Source organism: Poecilia reticulata, linkage group LG8 (genome assembly GCF_000633615.1).
Source record: "Poecilia reticulata strain Guanapo linkage group LG8, Guppy_female_1.0+MT, whole genome shotgun sequence".
Classification (NCBI taxonomy): Eukaryota; Metazoa; Chordata; class Actinopteri; order Cyprinodontiformes; family Poeciliidae; genus Poecilia; species Poecilia reticulata.
In genome coordinates, this window is record NC_024338.1 from 6479600 (window position 1) to 6500664 (window position 21065).

General features: G+C 39.0%; 1 protein-coding gene across 2 annotated transcripts in view; it reads left to right on the top strand.

The window, feature by feature from the left end:
• The first annotated feature begins 407 nt into the window (after nucleotides 1–407).
• Nucleotides 408–21065, top strand: part of LOC103468362 (myosin-9) — a 35486-nt gene continuing 14828 nt past the window's right edge. The window contains exons 1-8 of one of the 2 annotated variants that reach the window (XM_008415401.2): nucleotides 408–583; nucleotides 13260–13591; nucleotides 16903–17059; nucleotides 17623–17650; nucleotides 17750–17843; nucleotides 18267–18284; nucleotides 20774–20866; nucleotides 20951–21014. In XM_008415401.2, the coding sequence (XP_008413623.1) occupies nucleotides 13265–13591; nucleotides 16903–17059; nucleotides 17623–17650; nucleotides 17750–17843; nucleotides 18267–18284; nucleotides 20774–20866; nucleotides 20951–21014 (781 nt within the window). In that variant the 5' untranslated portion in view covers nucleotides 408–583; nucleotides 13260–13264. The remainder of the gene's footprint in view (nucleotides 584–13259; nucleotides 13592–16902; nucleotides 17060–17622; nucleotides 17651–17749; nucleotides 17844–18266; nucleotides 18285–20773; nucleotides 20867–20950; nucleotides 21015–21065) is intronic. The other variant, XM_017306347.1, reaches the window with a different exon arrangement.

The window sequence follows — 21065 nt, forward strand, 5'->3', positions numbered from 1 at the left end:
ACGCTGACACATAAGGGGAGACCCTCGGATAACCTAGCTCATCCTGAAAGTGACTGGTACTTATATGGTCATAAAAATTCTAAGCATGCACATACCAGGCTCATTAAACGTGGGGTTTATCGGTATCCCCTCTCCGCCCTCCTCTCTCAACTCTTTTCAAGTTCATTTTTGTCTGTGGCGTTTGGATCCGCCTATCCGCTGTCAATCATTTTTTTGAGCCCGCCTTACTCGAAACCCGATTGGCTGAATGTGCTGGGGATTATCAGACAGCTTCAGCCATTGGCTGGYGGAACTGTACGTCACCAGTAGGTCCCGCCTCTTCGTGGACCGCACCCCGGCTCAAGTGAAATTAGGCGAACCAGTAAGCAGACGGCAGAAGAGGGAGGAGGGAGCGAAGAAAGAAAAAAAAAAAAAAAAGCAGCGATAGAAACGGTGACTGAAGTTTAGGGAGGAAGCGAACGCTGTAGTTTAGTCTGAACTCTGCTGTCGACAGGAAAAAGAAGTTTTGACTCCGGCGACGCTGATTGAGCCCTGCGGTTGTTGATAGCCATCTTCTGAAAGGCGAACAGCAACCAAAAACCAGGTAAGCTTACCTCTTTTTAGGCGCTCGTGCTTAGCTAGGTGCTGTTTTATAACTCATTCAGTAGGTTGGTCAGAGCAGCAAGTGCAGTGAACCAGGAAGCTCGGTTCGCTAGTTGACCGCTGCAACTTCAGCAACCGAGCTGGGTGGAGCGGCACCTCCTTCTGAGATTTAGCGGTAGTTTTCTTCCGCTTAACAACTCTAACGCATTTATCGGTTGTTTTAAAATTACAAGCGTGTGCGAATGCGTTACATTTTGGGAACACAGGCCGTCAAACTCAGCCGTAGCAGAGTGGCAGCTGGTGAGAGGCTAAACTGCAGAGCGGCGGCGGAGGCAGGAAGTGATTTACTTGAATGAATTGTTGGAAAACACGGTGAAGAGTTTAAACTCAGGTGGACGTGAAACGATGAGTTTTCTTTTTAAAACCTCAAGCTCGGTAACAGACAATTGCTTAGCTTGTGGTTGAAGTTTTGGAAGAGCAGCGGTCAGAGACAGGCACGGTGTGTGGCTGGWAACATGTCTGACTGGCAGCATGGCGTCACCGTTTTACCGGCGGACTTAAAAAAAAACGCAGTTCTTTGCCGCCCTTCACAGCCTTAACTTCAAACCACCTATATATTGGACCACTCTGATTTATAAACGTCGCATGCACATTTTAAAAGAAATCTTTAGGCCTATTCCTGAAATTATACGGAATAAAACGTCTGTATACTTTCATCTGGCTGGGAATGTGGAGAGGAAACATTTCCGTTATATAAGATTTCATCGTCTCTTTTAGTATTGGCTGTATCAATAAAGTGTCCAGAGCTTATATGACRAACAAGGACGGSAAWAATATCTTTCAAATGATACCAAAATAATAGTTGCAACTAATTAATGAGAACAGCTGCATTCTTTTAATAACTGACTCTCTTCAATGTAAATGCACTTATCTGTATATCGGTTTTAGAAGATATTTTCATCAAACGTTTTGGGAATGTAAAMATTCTTTTTTGCAATTATTCAGTGGCTGGATTAAATCTAAATCATTTTTACCGTCCTATTTAAGAGACAGTGTCACAAAATACCATGAATTTATAGTGTTAAAACAAATTTTTTTTACCTAAATGTCTAATTTTTTTTCAATTCAAAATGAGAGCTACAGTTGTTTCAGCAGCAGCAAAAACATTCTCCCACACTAGGTATTGTGATTCTGGTATCATCATATAGACTTATAATTAGAAAATACTCATTAAACTAGTAGCAGATTTCAAATGAATATGTTTACTGTGCTGATTTGACCATTTGCTTTTTATAGAGTAATGCTAGGAGTCTGTAATGTTTTATTGTAACAAGGTGATGCAATGTTTTCTYATTTATCAGTCACATTGTCTGCTCAGGTATCAAACCTGCTGCTTGTAGCTAGCCAGCTGACGTTTTGAAAGTGTTAAAGTAATGGGTGACGATGGGAATCTGCCTGTTTCACAACCAGGAATATTTCCAAATAACTCGACTCAAAGTCTTGGAAGCATGGGAGAAATGTAGCGCGACCTTGTGTCAGCCTGCTAACTGCTAGTGCAGCAACAAGTAGAGGAGGGGTGGCAGTAGCTTAATATAAAGCCTGGTCAGTCTGAAACTTTTTCTAGTCTCTAATTAGAAGAAGCTTAAACTTTGGAACACAAACTCTTGTTTCCATTGACAATAAAATTGCGCAAATTGCAATTGCGAAAATACGTTTGTTTAGTGGAAAAACGGCAGTTTTGCAAAAAACTCCAGACTTTTTACAGAAAGTTTTAGCTCTGGGATACGGTGGTTTCTCAGGTGCAAGAAAATTAGTGTAATTTGTAAAACTGCAATGGAAACACTTTCTTCGCATCATACCAGTTTCTCTTCATTAGCAACTTGCGCTAATTTGTAGGTACTGGCCTCCTCGGACGATGTGCAGCTAGCTCCACCAGAGCTCTCGCATCATCGCAAAGTCGGTCAAGACTTGAGTTTGTGATTTGGACGTGTTGAATCTTTCACTCTCCTGTAAAATCGTCAAACGCAATTTCTTCAAAACGCTGAATAAATACGAAGCCGCTCCCAAGTATAAGAAGCTTGTCGCCTCAATAAGGCGCTAGCGCTATGAATATATCTCATGTTGACTTACTGCATTAAGAAACTTATTCCTGTGTGGTTTTTAATTGTATTTCTTGTTTAACTGAAACACCGCAATTGTGAAATTGTTTCTTTTCGACATTGGCAGAACATATTTTGGAATGAAAACACAGCTAACGTGACGAAAAAGATTCAAATCCACATTTTGCCTGGTGCAAAAACGTTTGAAGGCATATTCCTGAAGCAAGTGGGATTAAAGCAATCCAGTTTTGTTAATTTGAGATTCACTCGCAGACTATGAATGCAGTCATTTTTTTAACCAGTTTTGATGAACTCTATGTTTAAGGAAAATAATGAAAAGCCTTGACCAAAGATAACTTGACGGGCGCTCCATCAAGGCGAGAATGTTTTATCTTTGTGCCCCAATGACAAAGAGCTGTCGGCATATATCTTGGTTAGTCGTTCGTTTCAGAGCCTTTAATTGCAGTCTGGCTCAGCAAACCTTTTCATTCTGCTGGAAAAAAGAAAGATCCAGATCCCGGGATATTAAGCCGTCATCCCTCTGGAGTCTGAGGTGTCACATTCTCATCAGGTCTCATCACGTTAACGTCGACTCAATGCATAGGCTTTGTCAGTGCCATTAGTGTTTAGATGGCATGTCATTGTTTGCACTGTGGCAGGCAAACAGTCTGCGGTATGCATGCACTCCTTAATCGTTTGGAGAGTTGCAAACAGGGAGGCTTAGTGTCTGAACCAGAAGCAAAACGATCCACAAACATCGCAATAAATCCTACCGATTAATAAAACAGTTTATTGCAGCCTACATGTATCGGTTTGGATGTGGTCAGGTACTCATCGGGAGTCTTTGTGGTTCGGTTTGTAATCGGAACCATATTTGTCGGGTCAGCTGTTTTCTGCCAAGAAGCAATAAAACGTTCTACTTTAATGCCTAAATATGGTTCCAGCAGCTTAAAGTGTCAAGATCTTCTCTTCTTTCAGGACAATGTTCCTTAAAAAGTCCTGCTGGGTGACACTGAGCGTGTCATATCCTGTTATTGCATTAGTCATCTTGTTAAATCAACTCCTGATATCGTATTGTGAAACTCTCTCTCTCTCGGGGCGGGTTCTGTTCGTATAGCCAGTTTTGGAGCTGTTCTGGAGCCCCCTGCAGAGATTATTGCATTCCATCATTCATGTGTCAGCAAAGTCCACACACAAGCGCCCCCCTTGGGAGAGTTTTGTACCGTGGGCTAGACAAAATTAAATGCAGACTACTTGCACTGCGAGCTGAAGCAGTTCAGTGCTGTTGGAAGGTTTCAGTCTGAGCGTATCTGAGGATGTCGGGTGGTACTCTGAAACCCACGGCTGTCGTCTGCAGCAGGATGTCTTTTTGGGTTTTTTTCTTTAGGTTCTGAAACTATGAAAGCTTTGAAAGGCTTTCCTTTACAGGCCTTTGTTGACTTACTGGATCTTGCTTTATTGCAAATGTATTACAGAAGTATGTCTGCCTTTATGAAAAACAAAATCTAGCTGCAAGAGTGGATGACAACTGGACTTAACTTTAATTTTTTAAAACTATAAGCTCTCTAGTTTACCATATGAACTTCAGTTTGTTTTCTCACTTCTCAAGCACGTTGTAGCTGTTTGCTGCCAGTTTGGGAAAGTCTTGAATATGGATAAGAGATGCTGAGAGAAACTGCCTGCATGATTTTGTTCTTTGTTTTTGAGGTTGACTGGCCTGGTTGGATACGAAAATTAAATATTTGCCAAACGGTGAAGGAACAAAAGAGTTGTCACAATAACAAATTTTGTTTCATGATAAAATAGTCCCAGAAGTTCTTGCGATAATGTTATTTTGAGACCAATTTCATGTAGTAACTCCATTATAATGCAGCAGTAACGGTATAATAATTCAAAAACACGTTCTCAAAGAAAGAAACATTAAATTCTAGTGAACATTTAACACTGGAAGTGAAAGAAACTGTAAATATTGCAAATAAATGAACAAAGTTGATGCATTGAACTGAGTGTGACGGGATGCACATCAATTGTGCCGTCTCTTTACTTGCCCGTTGGCTTCACAATTCATTTTTTCTAAATTATGATCCCTGCTTACACCTCCAAATTTATTCCAACACAAAATAAGTTTGGCAAGTTTTCTGGTGGAAACCCTGGATCAGGAAATATTCGTAATCTAGAAATTTTCTAGTTAAAGTTTGAAATGGGAAATGCAAATGACGATCATATATGTGGTTTATGTCTTGTTCCCTTTTTTCCTCTCCTGTGAAACAAACAAATCAGATTTATTGTTGTTTTGCTTTAGAATTAGTAGTTGCTTCTTTGACCCAATTAGGTTTCAACCAATTTGTTCAATTTAGAAAAAAAAGTTTTAAACAACTGCATGCAAGTCTTTCAGATTGACACTGTGCGACCACTTACTAACCCTAAGTGTCGGTGCACATTTGAACCACCACTTCACAGATTTTTGATTACTACTTCTCTCACTGTATAGCTCACAGCCCCTCCTCCTCTTTCCTTCGCTCAACCTTCTTGTCACCACCCAGACCTTCCAGGCCTTTCCTCCGTCCTCTTCCCCACAGCAGCACCTGAAAAGCCTCATTAGCCTCAGACAATGCCTGGAAATGACTCCGACTCAAACAATGTAAAGAAAAGACTTGAGGCACAGAGCAGGCTTTGACCAAACCCTTCAAATATATGTGCTTTGTGCTTTTCACCTCTGCGGTCATGGTGTATTGCTTGATTAGACCTCACCGCCCTTCAATCTGTGGTGTGTCAGTTTAAAGATTGACTTCTGTACAAGGGACCTTGATAAACCCTCATATTTTACCCCTCCAAAAAGCGTAAAAAAAAAGGTTTTTGACAAAGTGCCCAAGTAACTATGTGTTGTGAAGTAGTTTTGTGGGGATGTGAGCAGCATACCTGTGTGAAACTGCAATGTGGTTAATGCTTTAAAGATTGCGGAAGACATGCATGACACGCATTTTAGACTCTGAACTTTGTACCCTGCTGTGTAATTGTTTCATCTTCCTGCTGCCGTCGGTCATTTATCTACCACATACATCTAAATCATGCTGCATGGCAAATGCCCTCATTTTCAAATAAACATATCTTTGTTTGAGGATGGTGTGTAGATGGTTAGCTCGTGACTCAACAGATAAGTGATAAGGTAGAGATACCACAAACGGGAACTGCATTAAAAAAATCACTGGGCTGAAGTAGAGAAGACAGCCTAGACATGAAATGAGTAGTAAAGAATTATGAGGTATAAAGAAGAAGAGTACTAGTAATAAATCATTTGGTCCTTTGGAACTATTGGACTCAAAGCAGCATTCCTTTTAGGAGAAATACTGCTGACAAACTGGAATGTTGATTGAAGAAATCATTCACCGTCTGCCCAAAGGTTTGTATTTATCTCTTTTTAAAAAAAAAAAAAAACAGGGCTGGTGCTCTTCCCTATCGGTTATTGTCAAATAAACAGCAAGCTGTGGATTCAGCGTTGCAATGAGATAAGTTCTCATATGATGGACGAGAAATTTGTTCTTTGGCCTTTTTTTTTTTTTTTTTTTAAACAACCCGTGTTCCCGATTATCTTTGCTCTTTGACATTTAGCCACAGCTTACAGGAAGTCTACGTTTCGGCTTCCACTGGTTAAACTTACCTGCAATCTTCCAGAATTTCAAACCCCCAAAAAAGTTCACACTGGTCCAACGCTGGAAGAACCACCCAGTGATTTGAGACTCCAAAAATACGGCTGTGATGTTACTGAACAAAAGTGATTAAATAAAGAATTGGGTCTAAATTAGACACAGTTGAAATCAGCTGGTTTATTAGTCAATATATTTGCTAGGGATACACGATATTGGATTTTTGGTCGATATCCGATATACTCATTTTGCCGGTAACTGATACAATACTGATATTTTTTCCTATACCTACTTACTGAAACTATATGGCTTTCTCTACTGTGGAGTTAAAATAAGCATTAAATATGCATTATCTTTGTCAATTTAGCCTGCTACCAAATGCAAATACTAAAAAGGAGGCTGAAAACACTTTCAACCTACATTATGTTTAATGTCAAATTTATTAACGACATTTGCTTTCTCCAAGACGATAATACTCAAACAGTGCAAATTTAACATGCTGTGCTGCAGGCATCATAAAATGACTCTTTTTATATCGATGAGTTATTTTGACGGAATGTCCAATATTAAATGTTTACAGGTAATATTGGCCAAAAGTATCGTGCATCCCTAGTATTTGCTCACGTATCCTACTCGGCTTCTGGTTTCCTCTCATTAGTAAAGCTGTTTACCTTATTTACATGGCTGGGTGTGGCTTTAGTTCCCACATCACAATGTGCTTTTAGTGACTGGATAATCTTTCTAAACAACTGCAGGACTCGAGGCTTTCCTTTTTTCAAAGCAACCTCTTTTAAAACCTCCTCTGATATCTGTGGCCGGCCTAATTGAAACCGAGTTGTGAAAGTGGCGTTTAAATTTAAAAATAAAGAAACACGGTTTAATTTTATCTAACTGTAATTAATCATCTGGCAGCCATTGGTTTAGTTGATGTGAGTCTATTTTTAGCCAGTAAAGTCTATAATTGAGATCAAAATCTCTCCTTTAAAGAAGAATGTGTTGCTTTGTAACGCAAAATAACTTTAGCAGCAGCTATTCTTTGCTGCCGAGGTTTTTTTTTATTTTATTTTTTAAAGAAGGCCCAACATGTTACCCTACCTAAACAAAGTTCCCCAGATGGCAAAATAGCTTTCTCAACTTGTAATTTCCTCTTTCCTCCCCTCTCCTCCGTTTGCCCCACCCTTCCCTCTCCAAGATGAGCTTGGGTGAAGCAGGAGGAGGTGGAGGAGGAACATGTTCAGTTAAAAATCAACTGCTTCATCACTGAGGACAACCAGAGAGCAGGGCCCTGAATCTGCAGAAATAGACATGTGTATGCGCTGGAACGGCTCATGTAAACGGTTGAAGTCAAACTGTCCGGAGTGTCAGCAGCACTAAACAAGAAACGCAGGATGAGGATGTCAGCCAAGGATAAGCAGGGCTGGACAGCGCTGTAACAGGACGCAGTTGGTGGGGAGTGAAGAGTTATTGACCCTGTGCTTCGATTGATGATGCTCACAATAGAGCAGTAAATGCAGCACAGCTGGTTTATAGATTCCCCTGTCGCACACACACAGCTGGAGGAGGAGAGAATGTTTCTACTTGATCAGACTCTGTGTGAGGTTGTCTTGACTTCTTTTTTTATYATCTATGTTGGCTCAAGGAAATGAAGTGAGGCAGAATGAGAGTTCAGTAATTGGATGGTCTTGAGTTTTATAAGGTTGGCTTTCTCTCCTAAATGAGGCCACACTGGAATAACACCATATCTTCCCCAAGTATGCCTAGTCTAGTTTGTTGTGCAAATATTTTGGTACACTTGAATTGAGACAAAGCTAAATTAAATAACTTTTCAGCCAGAAGTAGGGGCTTGTTGTAAGTCAGTAATTCCTTAATATTAATTGAAAAGTACTAGTTCAACKGCAGATTAGTACACTAAGATGAGACATTTTTCCCATGTTGTAAGTGAAATAATCTGCCTTTGAACTAGTAGTTTTTCATCAATATTAAGGAATTGACTTGAAACAAACTCTTATTTGTAACTTGTAAGTTATTTTCGTCTTATTTCAAGCATATTAAGAAATTTGCACTAGAAACTAAACCAAAAATACTTGGTAAGATATGTTGTTTTGCCCTCTTTTTTCCCTTTCCCCTCATTCCTGAATGTTTTCCTCCATGTCCAGGCTGCTGTTTTACTTTGTCACTTTGTAACAACAGTCTAGTCTCTGGAGTCCTTCTCCTCTCTTTTGTTTCTTCATGGTTCCTCTTCCCCGTTAAGGTTCCCTTTTATTGTGGATTTTTCAGGCTGAACAATATTGCTACAATGTTAAATAGTGTTATTGTTGAACACTTCTATTATTTTCCATTGTCACATTGTTCCCACTGCAAGATATTTAGCACCGTACTCACTAGAATGCATTAGGACTGCATTTTAAATCGATTAATTATTAGGAATTCAGTGAGTTTGATTGCTCTCCTTTAATTTTATTTATTATAACATCAACATCCAGAGCTTCAAGACACGGCTGAGGTATTAAACTGGCTGGAGGGGTTTCTTTGTCCCTCCTCTACTTTCTATATAGAACAGCACTTGGAGAACTAAAATAGCTGATGGAGTCATTTTTAGTCCCCAGTCCTCTGGAGAAACGGTTTGTGTGTCGAAGTCATTTTCTGTGTCAAGCACTCGAGTCTAACTATTCCAGACATCATCATTCGAGGGCCGAAATGTAACAGATATTTAAATGTGGAATTCAATAAATAAAATGTACAAAATTGTTTGTCTCAGAAGTTTAGTAGAAAAATAAATCTATGTATTTAAATCTGTAAATGTATTCAGTTATTGCATTGTTGTTTTGCTGCAGAGCACCGTGACGGTTTGCTCTGACCGTCAAATAGGATTAATAAGAACATCGAGATATAAATTAAACAATTATGCTAATTTCCCTTTTATTTAAATATTAATACATTTATATTTTCCCCCTATTTTTTTGGAATGTCAATCTTCCTGATGCTCTAATTTCAGTAGTCTGCAACCCTTGCTGTCATGGGACTGTATGCCAAGGAAAAAAACTCAATTAGACGCAAACTTTAACTGACCCTTTTTTTAAAAATTATTTTTATTCTTTTTTTAACTTGTAAATAGAGAAATAAAATGGTTGAATCCTGATATTTGTGGAAAATAATGCAAAAATTAAAAAAAAGCATTATTTCCAACATGGCAAGAAAAAATGGATTTGTGAATCTATGATCAATACTTTGTGTCTAATGAAATTATTTCATAAAAATAAACGGGTAAAAGCTGGATTTGTTTGGTTTTTGAAATGTCATTGACATTCATTGCTTTGCATTCAGTTCCCCGTATGTCGGTAAACGACCTCTGCAGCTTTGCAAAAGAACAATTATTTCACTGAGGGCTTATGGGTAAAAACATGGACAGGAACGAGGGCCGAACAAAGACGAGAGGAAGCATCAGAAAATATGTCTGAGGAAGATGCAAGACGAGGAGGAGGAGGATGGAAGACAGAAATTTGTGGAATGCCTTTGCTGGTTGGTCCTCCCTGATAAAGGGTTAGCATGGGAGGAATGTGACCCTGAAAAGTCTGGATAAACAGCGTGGAAGGAGGGGAGTTAACACTCAGCAGAGGGGAGAGGGAGCTGTGGGATGGAGAGGAGGAAGCTCGTCGCCAGCGGAGAGGAAAAAACATGGGTTAGTTCACCCCACAACTGGGGATGGGTTACTAGATGAAGACAGCAATGAAGGTTATCATCTGCCTGTAGACCAGGGAGTCATGAAAAAAATCAGTTGTCTGCTTGAGCGCATTAAATGGCAAAACCTCTCATTTCTGGGACGGCACATGAAGTTTTTTGACCATCCCCAGGCGACTGGGCAGCCTTTTAAATCGAGGTGCGTCAGTCAGGACTTTAGAGTTGTATCCAGTTTGGTTTTATTTCTAAAGCTTTGACCAACTTATACCAATTTTTGTTGTCAAATTAAGATTTCTCTTTAAAAATTGCTATATTGTAGTTGTATTTATACAGCAGAGTTGTCGAGTGGTGGAGGAAGCAATGTAAAAGAAGGTCATCCTTTGTTTGCCCCTCCCCCATTTAAAAAAATTGAAATGCTATTAACCAGTCAGAGGTGGGTGATGTGGACTTCAAATTTTAAAAAGATATTTTGCAGTAAAGAAATTTTATGTATATACCACATTTTCAGCAACAAGGCAATACAAAGTGCTTTACATGAATTAAAAGGAAATGCAAACAAAATAACAAACCAAAGGAAAGGGCAAAAGAAGAAAATAATCTTAATGTTGACCTAAAGTATGCAAACTAGGTGCTCCTGTTCAGGGTTGCTAGATAAGTATCCTCTTGTCTAAATCCTTTCCTGGAATTAGACCACAGGATAAAAAGATTGACTACGGTGTTCTACTATGATGACAATAAAAGTGGTGATAAAAACAATTTACTTTTTTATGCAACTGTATGACCATGACTGTCGCAGCAATTATAGTCCCACAAACACAAATAATGTTCTTGAAAAACATCCCCCTTTTATAATATGCTTCTTTAGAACACCAGTCATGTAAAAAAGTGTGATTTCTATCACCAAACTGCACATGGTAACTATGTTTTCAAATATTTATTGTTGAACAGTGGAGAAAACGGTAAAATTATCACAATTAAGACATTTTGGGCAGATTTAAATATCATTAGCTGGAATTTATTGTGTGACAGTGAATCAAAATCCTTAAATTTATCACAATAAATAACAATATGATAAATGCCCGCCCCTAACCAGTCATTAAGTCTTGCTGCCTTAGGCCTCTTATATTAGCAGTTAATGCATTCAGAACAGAAGTCTCCATAATTGAGTTTAGATCCTTAACACTGAGATTTACAAAAATCTATCGGCACTCCTAAATCCAGCATGCTTCCTGTTAACTGCTAAAAATCTGGCTCTCCTTCTCAGTATGAATAAACTACAGTAACAGTATATACAGCTTCCTTTAAAAGAGCTTAAGCTTGGTTACCCCAGAAAACGGGAAGGCAGGTGACATTACTGCTATTTATTTTCCACCAACTTGGGGTTTCTATAGTTACATTTTTCCTGAAATAAAAAACAAGATTTGATTAATCTGTAAAAGCCCTACCACTACCTCTTGGTGGTTAAATATTGGTGTACACTAAGAAAAATAATCAGATTTCAGATAGTCTGCCCAGTCAGAGCAGCTTAATCTGATTTCTTCTACCAAGTTTTGACTAATCTCATGTGTTAAACCAACCCAATTGGTCATACTAAGAGTAGTGTGCATAATTCTGTAATGCATCATTCCTGACCCTTGTTGTTTATTTCATTTAAGCTTTGAGAAATCCCAGCTCGTTGGGGTTTAGTGTCATTCTACCTCTTAAGTGCATCAACTCGGCAATAGATCATCCATTTCCCACAGGGCAACTCACTTTGTAGAAGTCAGTTAAAGCATTCAAACTTAACCTGACCTCTGCTGTGATTTTCTTTCTCATTGCTCTTCTGGAAACTGCTGAGCATCAGACGGCTGTGTCCTATCAGACGAGGGGAAAAATGTCCGGCATCAACAGCCGTGGTGTCGCTGCGAAAATGGTGTCATGCTCCTGCAGTTTTGGAATGATAATTGGACCGATAAAGCCCGGGGCTGTGCTGTCAGTCACAGCGGTTCATGTTGGGTTAATTCCCCACAGCGCTGCAGCTTTATTGCGACTTTGATGACTTGGATTTTGCACACTTTCTCCTTCCCGGTTCTGGTTCTACCGGTTGAGTCACTTTCTGCAAAGTGCTCTGTCAAGATGTTTACGAGCACAAAGCTGTGTGCAAAAATGTTCGAGTAACTGTGGGAAATACAGTGTTGCACTTAAACGTGTACGTATGCAAATAAGAAATGAGTATAAACTACTTTTTTGGGATTTATTCAAAATGTGTGACGTTGAAGCTTGCCCCTCTAACCCAGGAAGACTTTAATTCTCTTAATTGGTCTCATAATATTGTTCTGAACGTAAAAGTTCAATGCTTGTTTCAAAACCGGTTTCCAGTTTGTATCGGGTCTTTTCCCCATTCAGACTTTTTTTTACAAAATACTCAAAACCATTTCTTTGTTCCTGTTTCTTTGCCATTTCTTTGTTCCTGTAGTCCTTTGAGGTAAATAGAGCATTGGAATCAAGATAATGATCTATTTTTAGCATGTGCTCTGCTAGACTCAAACATCTTTCACTAAAGCCATTAAATTTTGAATAGCAATGACGATTTTAAGACTCAACAATCATGATTTGTGACCTAATTTAGAGCTTAAAGTGTTTACAATTTGATGTAATGCAAATATAAAACTTGACTGACAGAAAATAGTCAGATATGCATGAAATCACGTTGGCGACTCTGCTCCACCTTCCCCCACGACTCTCATTCAGCTCCTTCAGACTAGCCAGCAGCAATTGATGAACATCTGGTAGATCTGCAGGTCAGCTGTGCTTAGTGTAGAGCTACTTTTCAATAAAACGTTAAAAACGTTGCTAAAGGGTTAATGGAGGAGTCATGTTGTGATGACTTCCTGAAGGTGTAGTTTCAGAAAGAGCAGGAGTTTTTAAAGAGACAGAGGCCCAATTTTAAGGAGTTAAATTACAAAGTCAAATTTCTTTTAAATCATATTTGATACATATACAGCATTTTTATAAAAATTGAAGTTTACATATGTACTTGATTGTTCTATAAAATGGCACTATGTGGCTTCATCGTCCAAGGTTTTAAAATGGCCAGATTGTTGGTGGAATTTTTTTTTAGATGCACAAAATCTTCACAGTCTTGAGTCAAAATAAAAATTTTTGAAGACATTCAACTTCTACAACCTCATGTCTTTATTTTTATGCTTTCGTTATCCTTATTACACTGAATCTGTGTCGGAGCTTCCTGTTCTAACTGCTCCCCCTCTCTTTCCAGCCACCATGTCAGATGCGGACAAGTTTCTGTACGTGGACCGCAACCTGGTCAACAACCCGCTGGCGCAGGCCGACTGGGCCACCAAGAAGCTGGTATGGGTCCCCTCGGAGCGCCTGGGCTTCGAGGCCGGTTCCATCAAGGAGGAGCGCGGCGACGAGTGCACGGTGGAGCTGGCGGACTCCGGGAAAAAGATCAAGGTGAACAAGGACGACATCCAGAAGATGAACCCGCCCAAGTTCAGCAAGGTGGAGGACATGGCCGAGCTCACCTGCCTCAACGAAGCGTCTGTGCTGCACAACCTGAAGGAGAGATACTACTCTGGCCTCATCTATGTGAGTATGACGCCCTGCAGAGACATTGTACATATTCATATGCTTGTACGCGTATGCTAAAGCAGCAAACGTTTTACTTCTTGCTGCATGCGTTCCTCTGGCTTTTGTGAAGCATCTCCAGTCTCTTTTGATCTCGGTCCAATCTAATCATCTTCTCGTTAAGCCATCGATGGCTCAAGATGTTCCATTGTGTGTAAGCTGCAAATGGAAAGGAAATGTGCAATCTGTTAACATTCCTCTGTATTGAATTGCTACATCTTCTTCATCTTGAAACTATCCTGCAGTACTGTAATGTTTGCTGCGTTCTCTCTGTTTGGGATCGAGTCATGTAAACAGGAAGCTCCCGAGAACAATGTGCTCCAGAGTGCAAGAGATTTAAAAGAAAAAAAAAGAGTGAGAAAGAACGGCACCAGTCCAGGCTTTTCAAAAAGGGGCATGGAATGTAAACCATGTTGTAACGTTGATTATTTTCCCCTGTAATTAATGTCATTTACCCTCATCTTTCTGTCCTGGGAGTGATTTTGTCCCTTTGACACACAGTTGTGACCCGGTCATATCAACAAAGAACGTTTTCCCCCTCCCCCTTCCTCCACAGATCCATTCTATGGATGGTTTCGTAGCTCCACACTCAAAATGGAGACTCTCTCAGGGGAAAAGAAGTGTACTGTAGATGAAGATGTTCAAATCTTTATATAAATATGAAAAGCGAGTTCCCTGATCAGTCATGCAATACATGAACACTCCTTAGTTTAAATTTGTAGCTGGGTGGAGCTCCAATTACATAACTTTGTATTACAAATCAGAGTTCATGTGAAAATTTCAGCGATGAGGTAATAAAGTACGGGGCAGTGTTATTACACAAGTTAACAAAGCTGCAAACAAAATCCCCTCCCCACGGCAAGGATGGGATTTATTTCCAGTATGTCAAACCATTCTGGTACTTTTCCTCTATATGATGTTCAGTAACTATTCATGTTTCATTACTTTTCCCTTTTTTTAGATTTTAAAGGGGCAGTGTTATGTAAAATCAACTGTTTTGAGCATTTCGTCATGCTATAACATTATTCCCTCATCAAAAACATACCTGGAGTGTTTCCTTGATTCTCTCATGCATGTTTGAGAAATACTTTGATCTCCCATGGCAACCATTCAGCTGTGTAAAACGCCTGGGTGGACCTAGCTCCGCCTTCAAGGGCAAAGCTCCTCCTCTGAGCTGCAGTTTCCAAGCTTCTCCATCACAGAGCAGCCCTCCCTAAAGACTCCTACAGACTAGCCAGCAGCAATTGGCAAGCACCTGGAAATGCACATATGCTTAGCTCATTATATGAGCTACCTCAATGCAACACCAATGACTTCCTGAAGGCGGTGTTTCAGAAAGGGCAGGAGTTTTTAAAGAGTCAGAGACCCAATTTCAAGCTATTAAATTACAAAGTCAAATTTTTTTTAAGTCATATTTGTTATCTATAGCATTTTTATAACAACTGGCAGTAACATAGTTTCTTGATTATGCAATTAAACACTGCCTCTTTAACAGGAATTATTTTAATGTTTTGTTTTGGTATTGCAGAGTAACTATATACAGGTGTGATAATTATTATTAAAGCAAATCTCAAACACAAATGCTAGCACTAAATTATAGAATATTGCGTTCTTAAATTTATTTTCTTACTACCACTTTAGCGTTGCAGAATATCTCCTAAATATCCTACTGCATTATTGGTTTTATAATAATATGACAGTTGTTTGGAGTGCAGTAATCATTGGCTAATACATGACTGGTGTTGAACTTGCATTCTCCATTCCAGTGTTTATATTTAACCGGTTGGGTGGAGTCTCGAGCCTAATATTGCCTAATAAGGCAATATTCCCTAATTATGTTCCCATCATAAGATTTTCCTAAAGAATTAGTTTAAAATAGAGGTGTGCTGATCAATCGGTCCCCGATCATAATCGGCCGATTTTCGTGAAAAAGTGTATGATCGGCGATCATTGGCAGCCTCATTTCGCATTTCGCATTTCATTTTCTCATTTCGCAGCCTGCCTGTGCAGCTGGTCTCCTCTTCACACTGCGCAAACGCGCAGCAACAAATTCTAAGCGATGTGGAACTATAACGCACTGAGTGAATGGGGACGTTTGCGTGTTGTGGCGGAAAATTGAAGCACGTCAAAATGTATCAACACAACGAAGCTAATGCGACATAAAAACAATGTCATACTTGACGGAGTTTGGCTACATCGAGGCTCACTGCAGTAAAAAAGACATACAGAGGATCAGATAGCAGGTAAAGCAGCGCACAGCTACAAACACTCACCCGGATTAGCATGACGGTCAGAAAGCTAAACAAATAACCCGCAAAATGATTTGAGTCTTCAAGCTGCGATGTAAGACGCTGGTTCTGCTCTCGCTGTTGAACCGTTGCTACGCGCCAGGTAGTAATATTTCACAGACGGAGCGCGGCTTCTGCTCCACCTGGTAGTGACTCTCACACCGAACCTCTGCTTAAAGCTGCAGCATCTAACCTTAAAAAATACATTTTACATATGTATTAAAACTTTCACTGTCCTAACATGAGACAGATAATCTCTTAAAAAAAAAAAAAAAAAAAACCTGATCGGCACATCTCTAGTTTAAACTGTACTGTAATACCACCAAAAGTGGAAGCATTAATTATACTACAAGTATAAAAATAACACTTTAACTGTATAAGAAGTACAAAAAGAGAAGTAGATTAGCTTACTATCTTATTATATTTTTTGGTGTCCTTTAGGGGTGTCCTGATCTGATATTGATTTTGTTAATCGGTCAGATATCAACCAAAAAACAAGTATCAACTTATATCGACCTGCATCTGAAATCTCTGATGGAAACGTTCCTCTCCAGTAATTAGTCCGCTTCAGAATTTCTATCCAGCAGCCTTTGCATCCCACACGCAAACCTATTGATTAATAAGTGGGTTGGTTGTTTTCATACCAAATGTTTTCTGTGTGAGTAATGTAACTTGATTAAGCCTTTTCTAACATTTCACACTGCAAAAATGAATAATTAAATTATGTATGATTCATTCTGATATCGTATCAGGTCAATATCAGTATGGACCGATATTCAAAGCTGCGATATTTGTATCGTATCAGATGTGAAAAAGTTGTATTGAGACTCCTCTAGTCTAGTGGCATTTTACCCAACATACAATCTTCCTAGTACTTTTCTACAATCTGTTAACTAATCTTTAAAAGTCAACAAAAAAAACACCGTCTATGTGTTGATTATTTGAAGGCAATATTTTCTAAATTGTCTCGTATCCGTCCTGCAGACGTACTCCGGTCTCTTCTGCGTGGTGATCAACCCCTACAAGAACCTGCCCATCTACTCCGAGGAGATCGTGGAAATGTACAAGGGCAAGAAGAGACACGAAATGCCCCCCCACATCTACGCCATAACCGACACGGCGTACAGGAGCATGATGCAGGGTGAGCGGCTGCACCCGTCGCCTCGTACCTGCAGGCCATTTTCCTCTCCTTTCAACTGTCACAAACGCACAGGACTGAAATATTCTGTGCTAGCAGATTTCTCGCTTCATTTAGCTGTTTTCCTCCTTTTACCGCAGTGTGTAATCAGTGACTGTTTAGCAGCCGTGGCTCCACTCCGAAGGCCAGAGTTGGGATTTCCTGTAGAGGGTGTTTCTTAAGTCCACCTCCTGTATGGCTTTCCTTTTTTCCCCCAGAACTCCGTTGGATGCAGTGCATACCACATTAGCTAATCCTCTTTCCCACTGGTGTAATTTTATTCTTTTTTTTTCTTTTTTTTTCCCTCCTCCACACATTGTACTCCAGACCACATTTCAGGAGGCGATAGAATAATTAGGCAGTTAGAAGTGCTTCAGTCACAGGAAGCCGGATATTGATTTCCTGTCTGCGGTCGGTGTATTTCCTGTTGCATAGGCATAAACTTGTACACACTGTGTTGATAAAATGCTCATGAAGTTTCTGTGCCGAGCTGACAATATTCATATTTTTAACCTTTTTTTTTGCAGATCGGGAAGACCAGTCTATTCTTTGCACGTAAGTAACCAAGTTTCAACCAGGCTCGTCTCAGAAGCTCACATTCTTCCTTTTATTTTCTTATCCGATTGCATTTTTTGTTTTTCTTGTCATCTCCAGAGGCGAGTCTGGTGCTGGTAAGACGGAGAACACCAAAAAGGTTATCCAGTATCTGGCTCATGTTGCTTCCTCCCACAAGACGAAGAAAGATCAGGTCAGTCCCGCCTGTTGTCTTACAACCTCCACCTTTTTACATATCAGTTTAATCCAAAAGCATTGTTTAATTTAGTTTTTCCTGTTAAAGCTGCATACTGATGTGTATCTGTGCGATTTGTGTGGACAGTAAATGATTTTCTTCAGTAAGAAAACCTGGCAGTGTTCTGCTCTAAAGGAACCACCTTTTTTTTTTCTAGATGTAAAAACTTTATCTGATGTTTTGCTGAGTTTTATTGAACCGGAAAGTTGTGCAAACTCAGGCCTTTTGTCAGGCAAAGCAGGAGAACCTGTTCTTCTGGTATTCTGCTTGTCAGCCACATTTGATGCAGCACAGATGACCCCAGAGGGGCTTTAAAGAAACTACACCTTTCATCCCTTTTTGAGGTTGTTTTTCTTTTTTTTTTTCGTCCCCCATCAACAGGGTTCATACCTGTCACATGTGAGTTTATCCTTCCTCCTCCACCTGCTTCTGTCACCATGTTGTTCTTTTTTTCCCCTATCCTTTCTCCTCCCCCACTCCTTCTCTTCCCACCCGCTCGCTGAAGCCTGCTCTGTTTTGGGAGTCTCTTTGTATGGAGGGCAGAGGTGACATGTCTTGCCAGCCATTAGGAAGTCAGGAGGAAGTTTGTTTGCAGCTCGTTGGCAGCCGTACATGTTCCAGTGAAAAGTTCAACCAGACAATAGTAGTGGAAGAGGAGGGGGGGTCTGTATAGATGGAAATATATCCACTAACTTTTTCTTTTTTTGGTTCTTTTTTTTATTTGTCTGGTTGAATTTTTCATTAAAGCGCTATTTTATTGTGCAAAAAATCCTGAATTGCTTCTTTGTTTTTGCTTTGTTTTAAAAGAAGACTTTAAATTCATTACTAAGATTTTTACATTTTGCACAGTGACTTGCAAATGTTTTTGTTGAGATGTCTTTTGTGTCAGACCAACAAAATGTTGCATGTATTGGCCAATGGAAAGTAAAATTATGCATGGATTAAAAAAATGTAACTGATAAAATAGAGAAAATCTGCAGTTGTTTTTGGCCCCCTTTGATTTTTTTTTTTCAATTCAGTCAGGAATCAAATAATTTCTTCAAATCAGTGCAACAATTTAAACAACTTGACTGAAAAGGTATACGCAGAAGCACCAGGCTAACATTTATACTGGTAAATTAAACTAAATTACATATAACTTCTTATATTTAAATCATTAAATAAAACCACAAAATCAAAGAAAACTGACGCATCACGATTTAAATATTTTTAGTATATTAGATTTACACTCATTACTTAAATAAAGCAACCAGCTGGTTTTAGAGGCTACCTGGTTAGCAAAACGCAGCCACAGATGGCTGCGTTTTGCTAACCAGGTAGCAAAACGCACCTGCCACTACCATGGGTCACCATGTGCATGCTGATCACAGCATGCACATGGTGACCCATGGTAGTGGCAGCATCATGCTCTTTGGTACGGACCAGGAAGCTGTTAGATTAGAGATTATGGACTGTAAAATGACATACAGTAATTATGTTCAATAATACTTCAAAATAATTTGAGATTGGTGATTTCATGGAGCCAACACGGAAAAAGATGGTTCAAACGGCAAAAGTAAAAATCCAACTATTACCCCAGTTTTTGGAATTTGCAAGTGTAATCAGTTCATTTCATTGAAATGAATAATGATGATAATAATAGTAGTCTTTTTTTCGTCTTTCTTGATAGTAAATAATATAGTCACTCATCTCGTTGGATAATCAACCGAAGTACATAGGCAGAGATGCAATGCAATGTTTTAAAATGGCCTACTCAAAGTCCAGTAAATCCATCTGAGCTTCTGGGAGAAGACTTTACTATAGTCATATTTATCAGCTAAGTAGGGGCTGATTACATGTTTTCCACACTTTTCATCTTTTTATTTCTACAAAAAAAGCTGAAAAGTTTGCATAATTTTCCTTCCTCTTCCAAACATGTTTTATGTTCCGTCAACTGATAATCCAATAAAACACATTAAAGTCTGAGATTGCAACCTGACAGAATGTTAAAAAATTTATTAATATTAATAATAATTCAAAAAAACAAGTTAAAACCTTTTGCAAGGCACTGTGTGTTGTTGAGTATGTGTTTACGCTTCAACACGAATCTTTTTGAACTCGAGTCATGCTTGTTTTGGACATTTTCTGTATGTGTTTGTGTGTTTTTAACCGTTCACCAAGGGTTTCTTAAAGCCTTAAATTAAATAAAGACGAACTGAAAAGTTCCCTCTCCTGAGTCTTCACTGGACTGTTCTTCTCTGTATCAGGTGCTGGGTTTGTTGACGGTCTCTGGGTCTGGGTTGTTGTTGGGGCACTAATGCGTCATGTGTTGGGTTTTATGCTTGGGTGCAAAATGTGTGTTGCTGCTGCTGGTCTGTGTTGTTTATTTAAATGTTTTTTTCCTTCTCAGATGTAAACTACCTATGGTCAATCAGCTAATATTAATATTCCTGAATATTTGATTTTAGAATAAAATGAAATTTGGCTAAATGATTTTAGACCAAATCTCAGTCTTTGTTTACCGTTCTAATGGCAGAACGGTAAACAAAGACTTTGGATGACGAATACTTTTGCAAAGATTGTCATGATGTCACTGAGTATGAGGGCCACGTTAAGAAAATTAAAAATAAACTAAATTATGAAGGGAAAAGTCATATTATAAGAAAAAAGTCAAAAATGATATGCCGTTAATATTTTTCTGGTAATATTATGACTTTATTCTCACATTATTACAACTTTATTCTCGTAATACAACTATTGTTGTAATACCATGACTTTATATTTGGATTTGAATTACTTTTTTTTTTTTTTCTTACTATGGTCCAATTATTCCATCGTATTATGAATATGAATTTTTACTTCTTTTATATATATATAACATTCTTTACAAATCTGTTACCTTCCACCAGGGGGAGCTGGAGAAGCAGCTACTGCAGGCTAATCCCATCCTGGAAGCCTTTGGAAATGCCAAAACCGTCAAAAATGACAACTCTTCCAGATTTGTATGAATTATTACAAAGTTAAGATTTCTAATCAATTTTTAGTTTCTCATTTTGGTTTAAAATTATTTATTTTTCCCCTTGCAGGGAAAATTCATTAGAATCAACTTTGATGTCAACGGCTACATCGTTGGTGCCAATATTGAAACCTGTATCCTAATTGCTGAAAAATAGTTTTCCCTTCCTGCCTCGTTTGAATGAT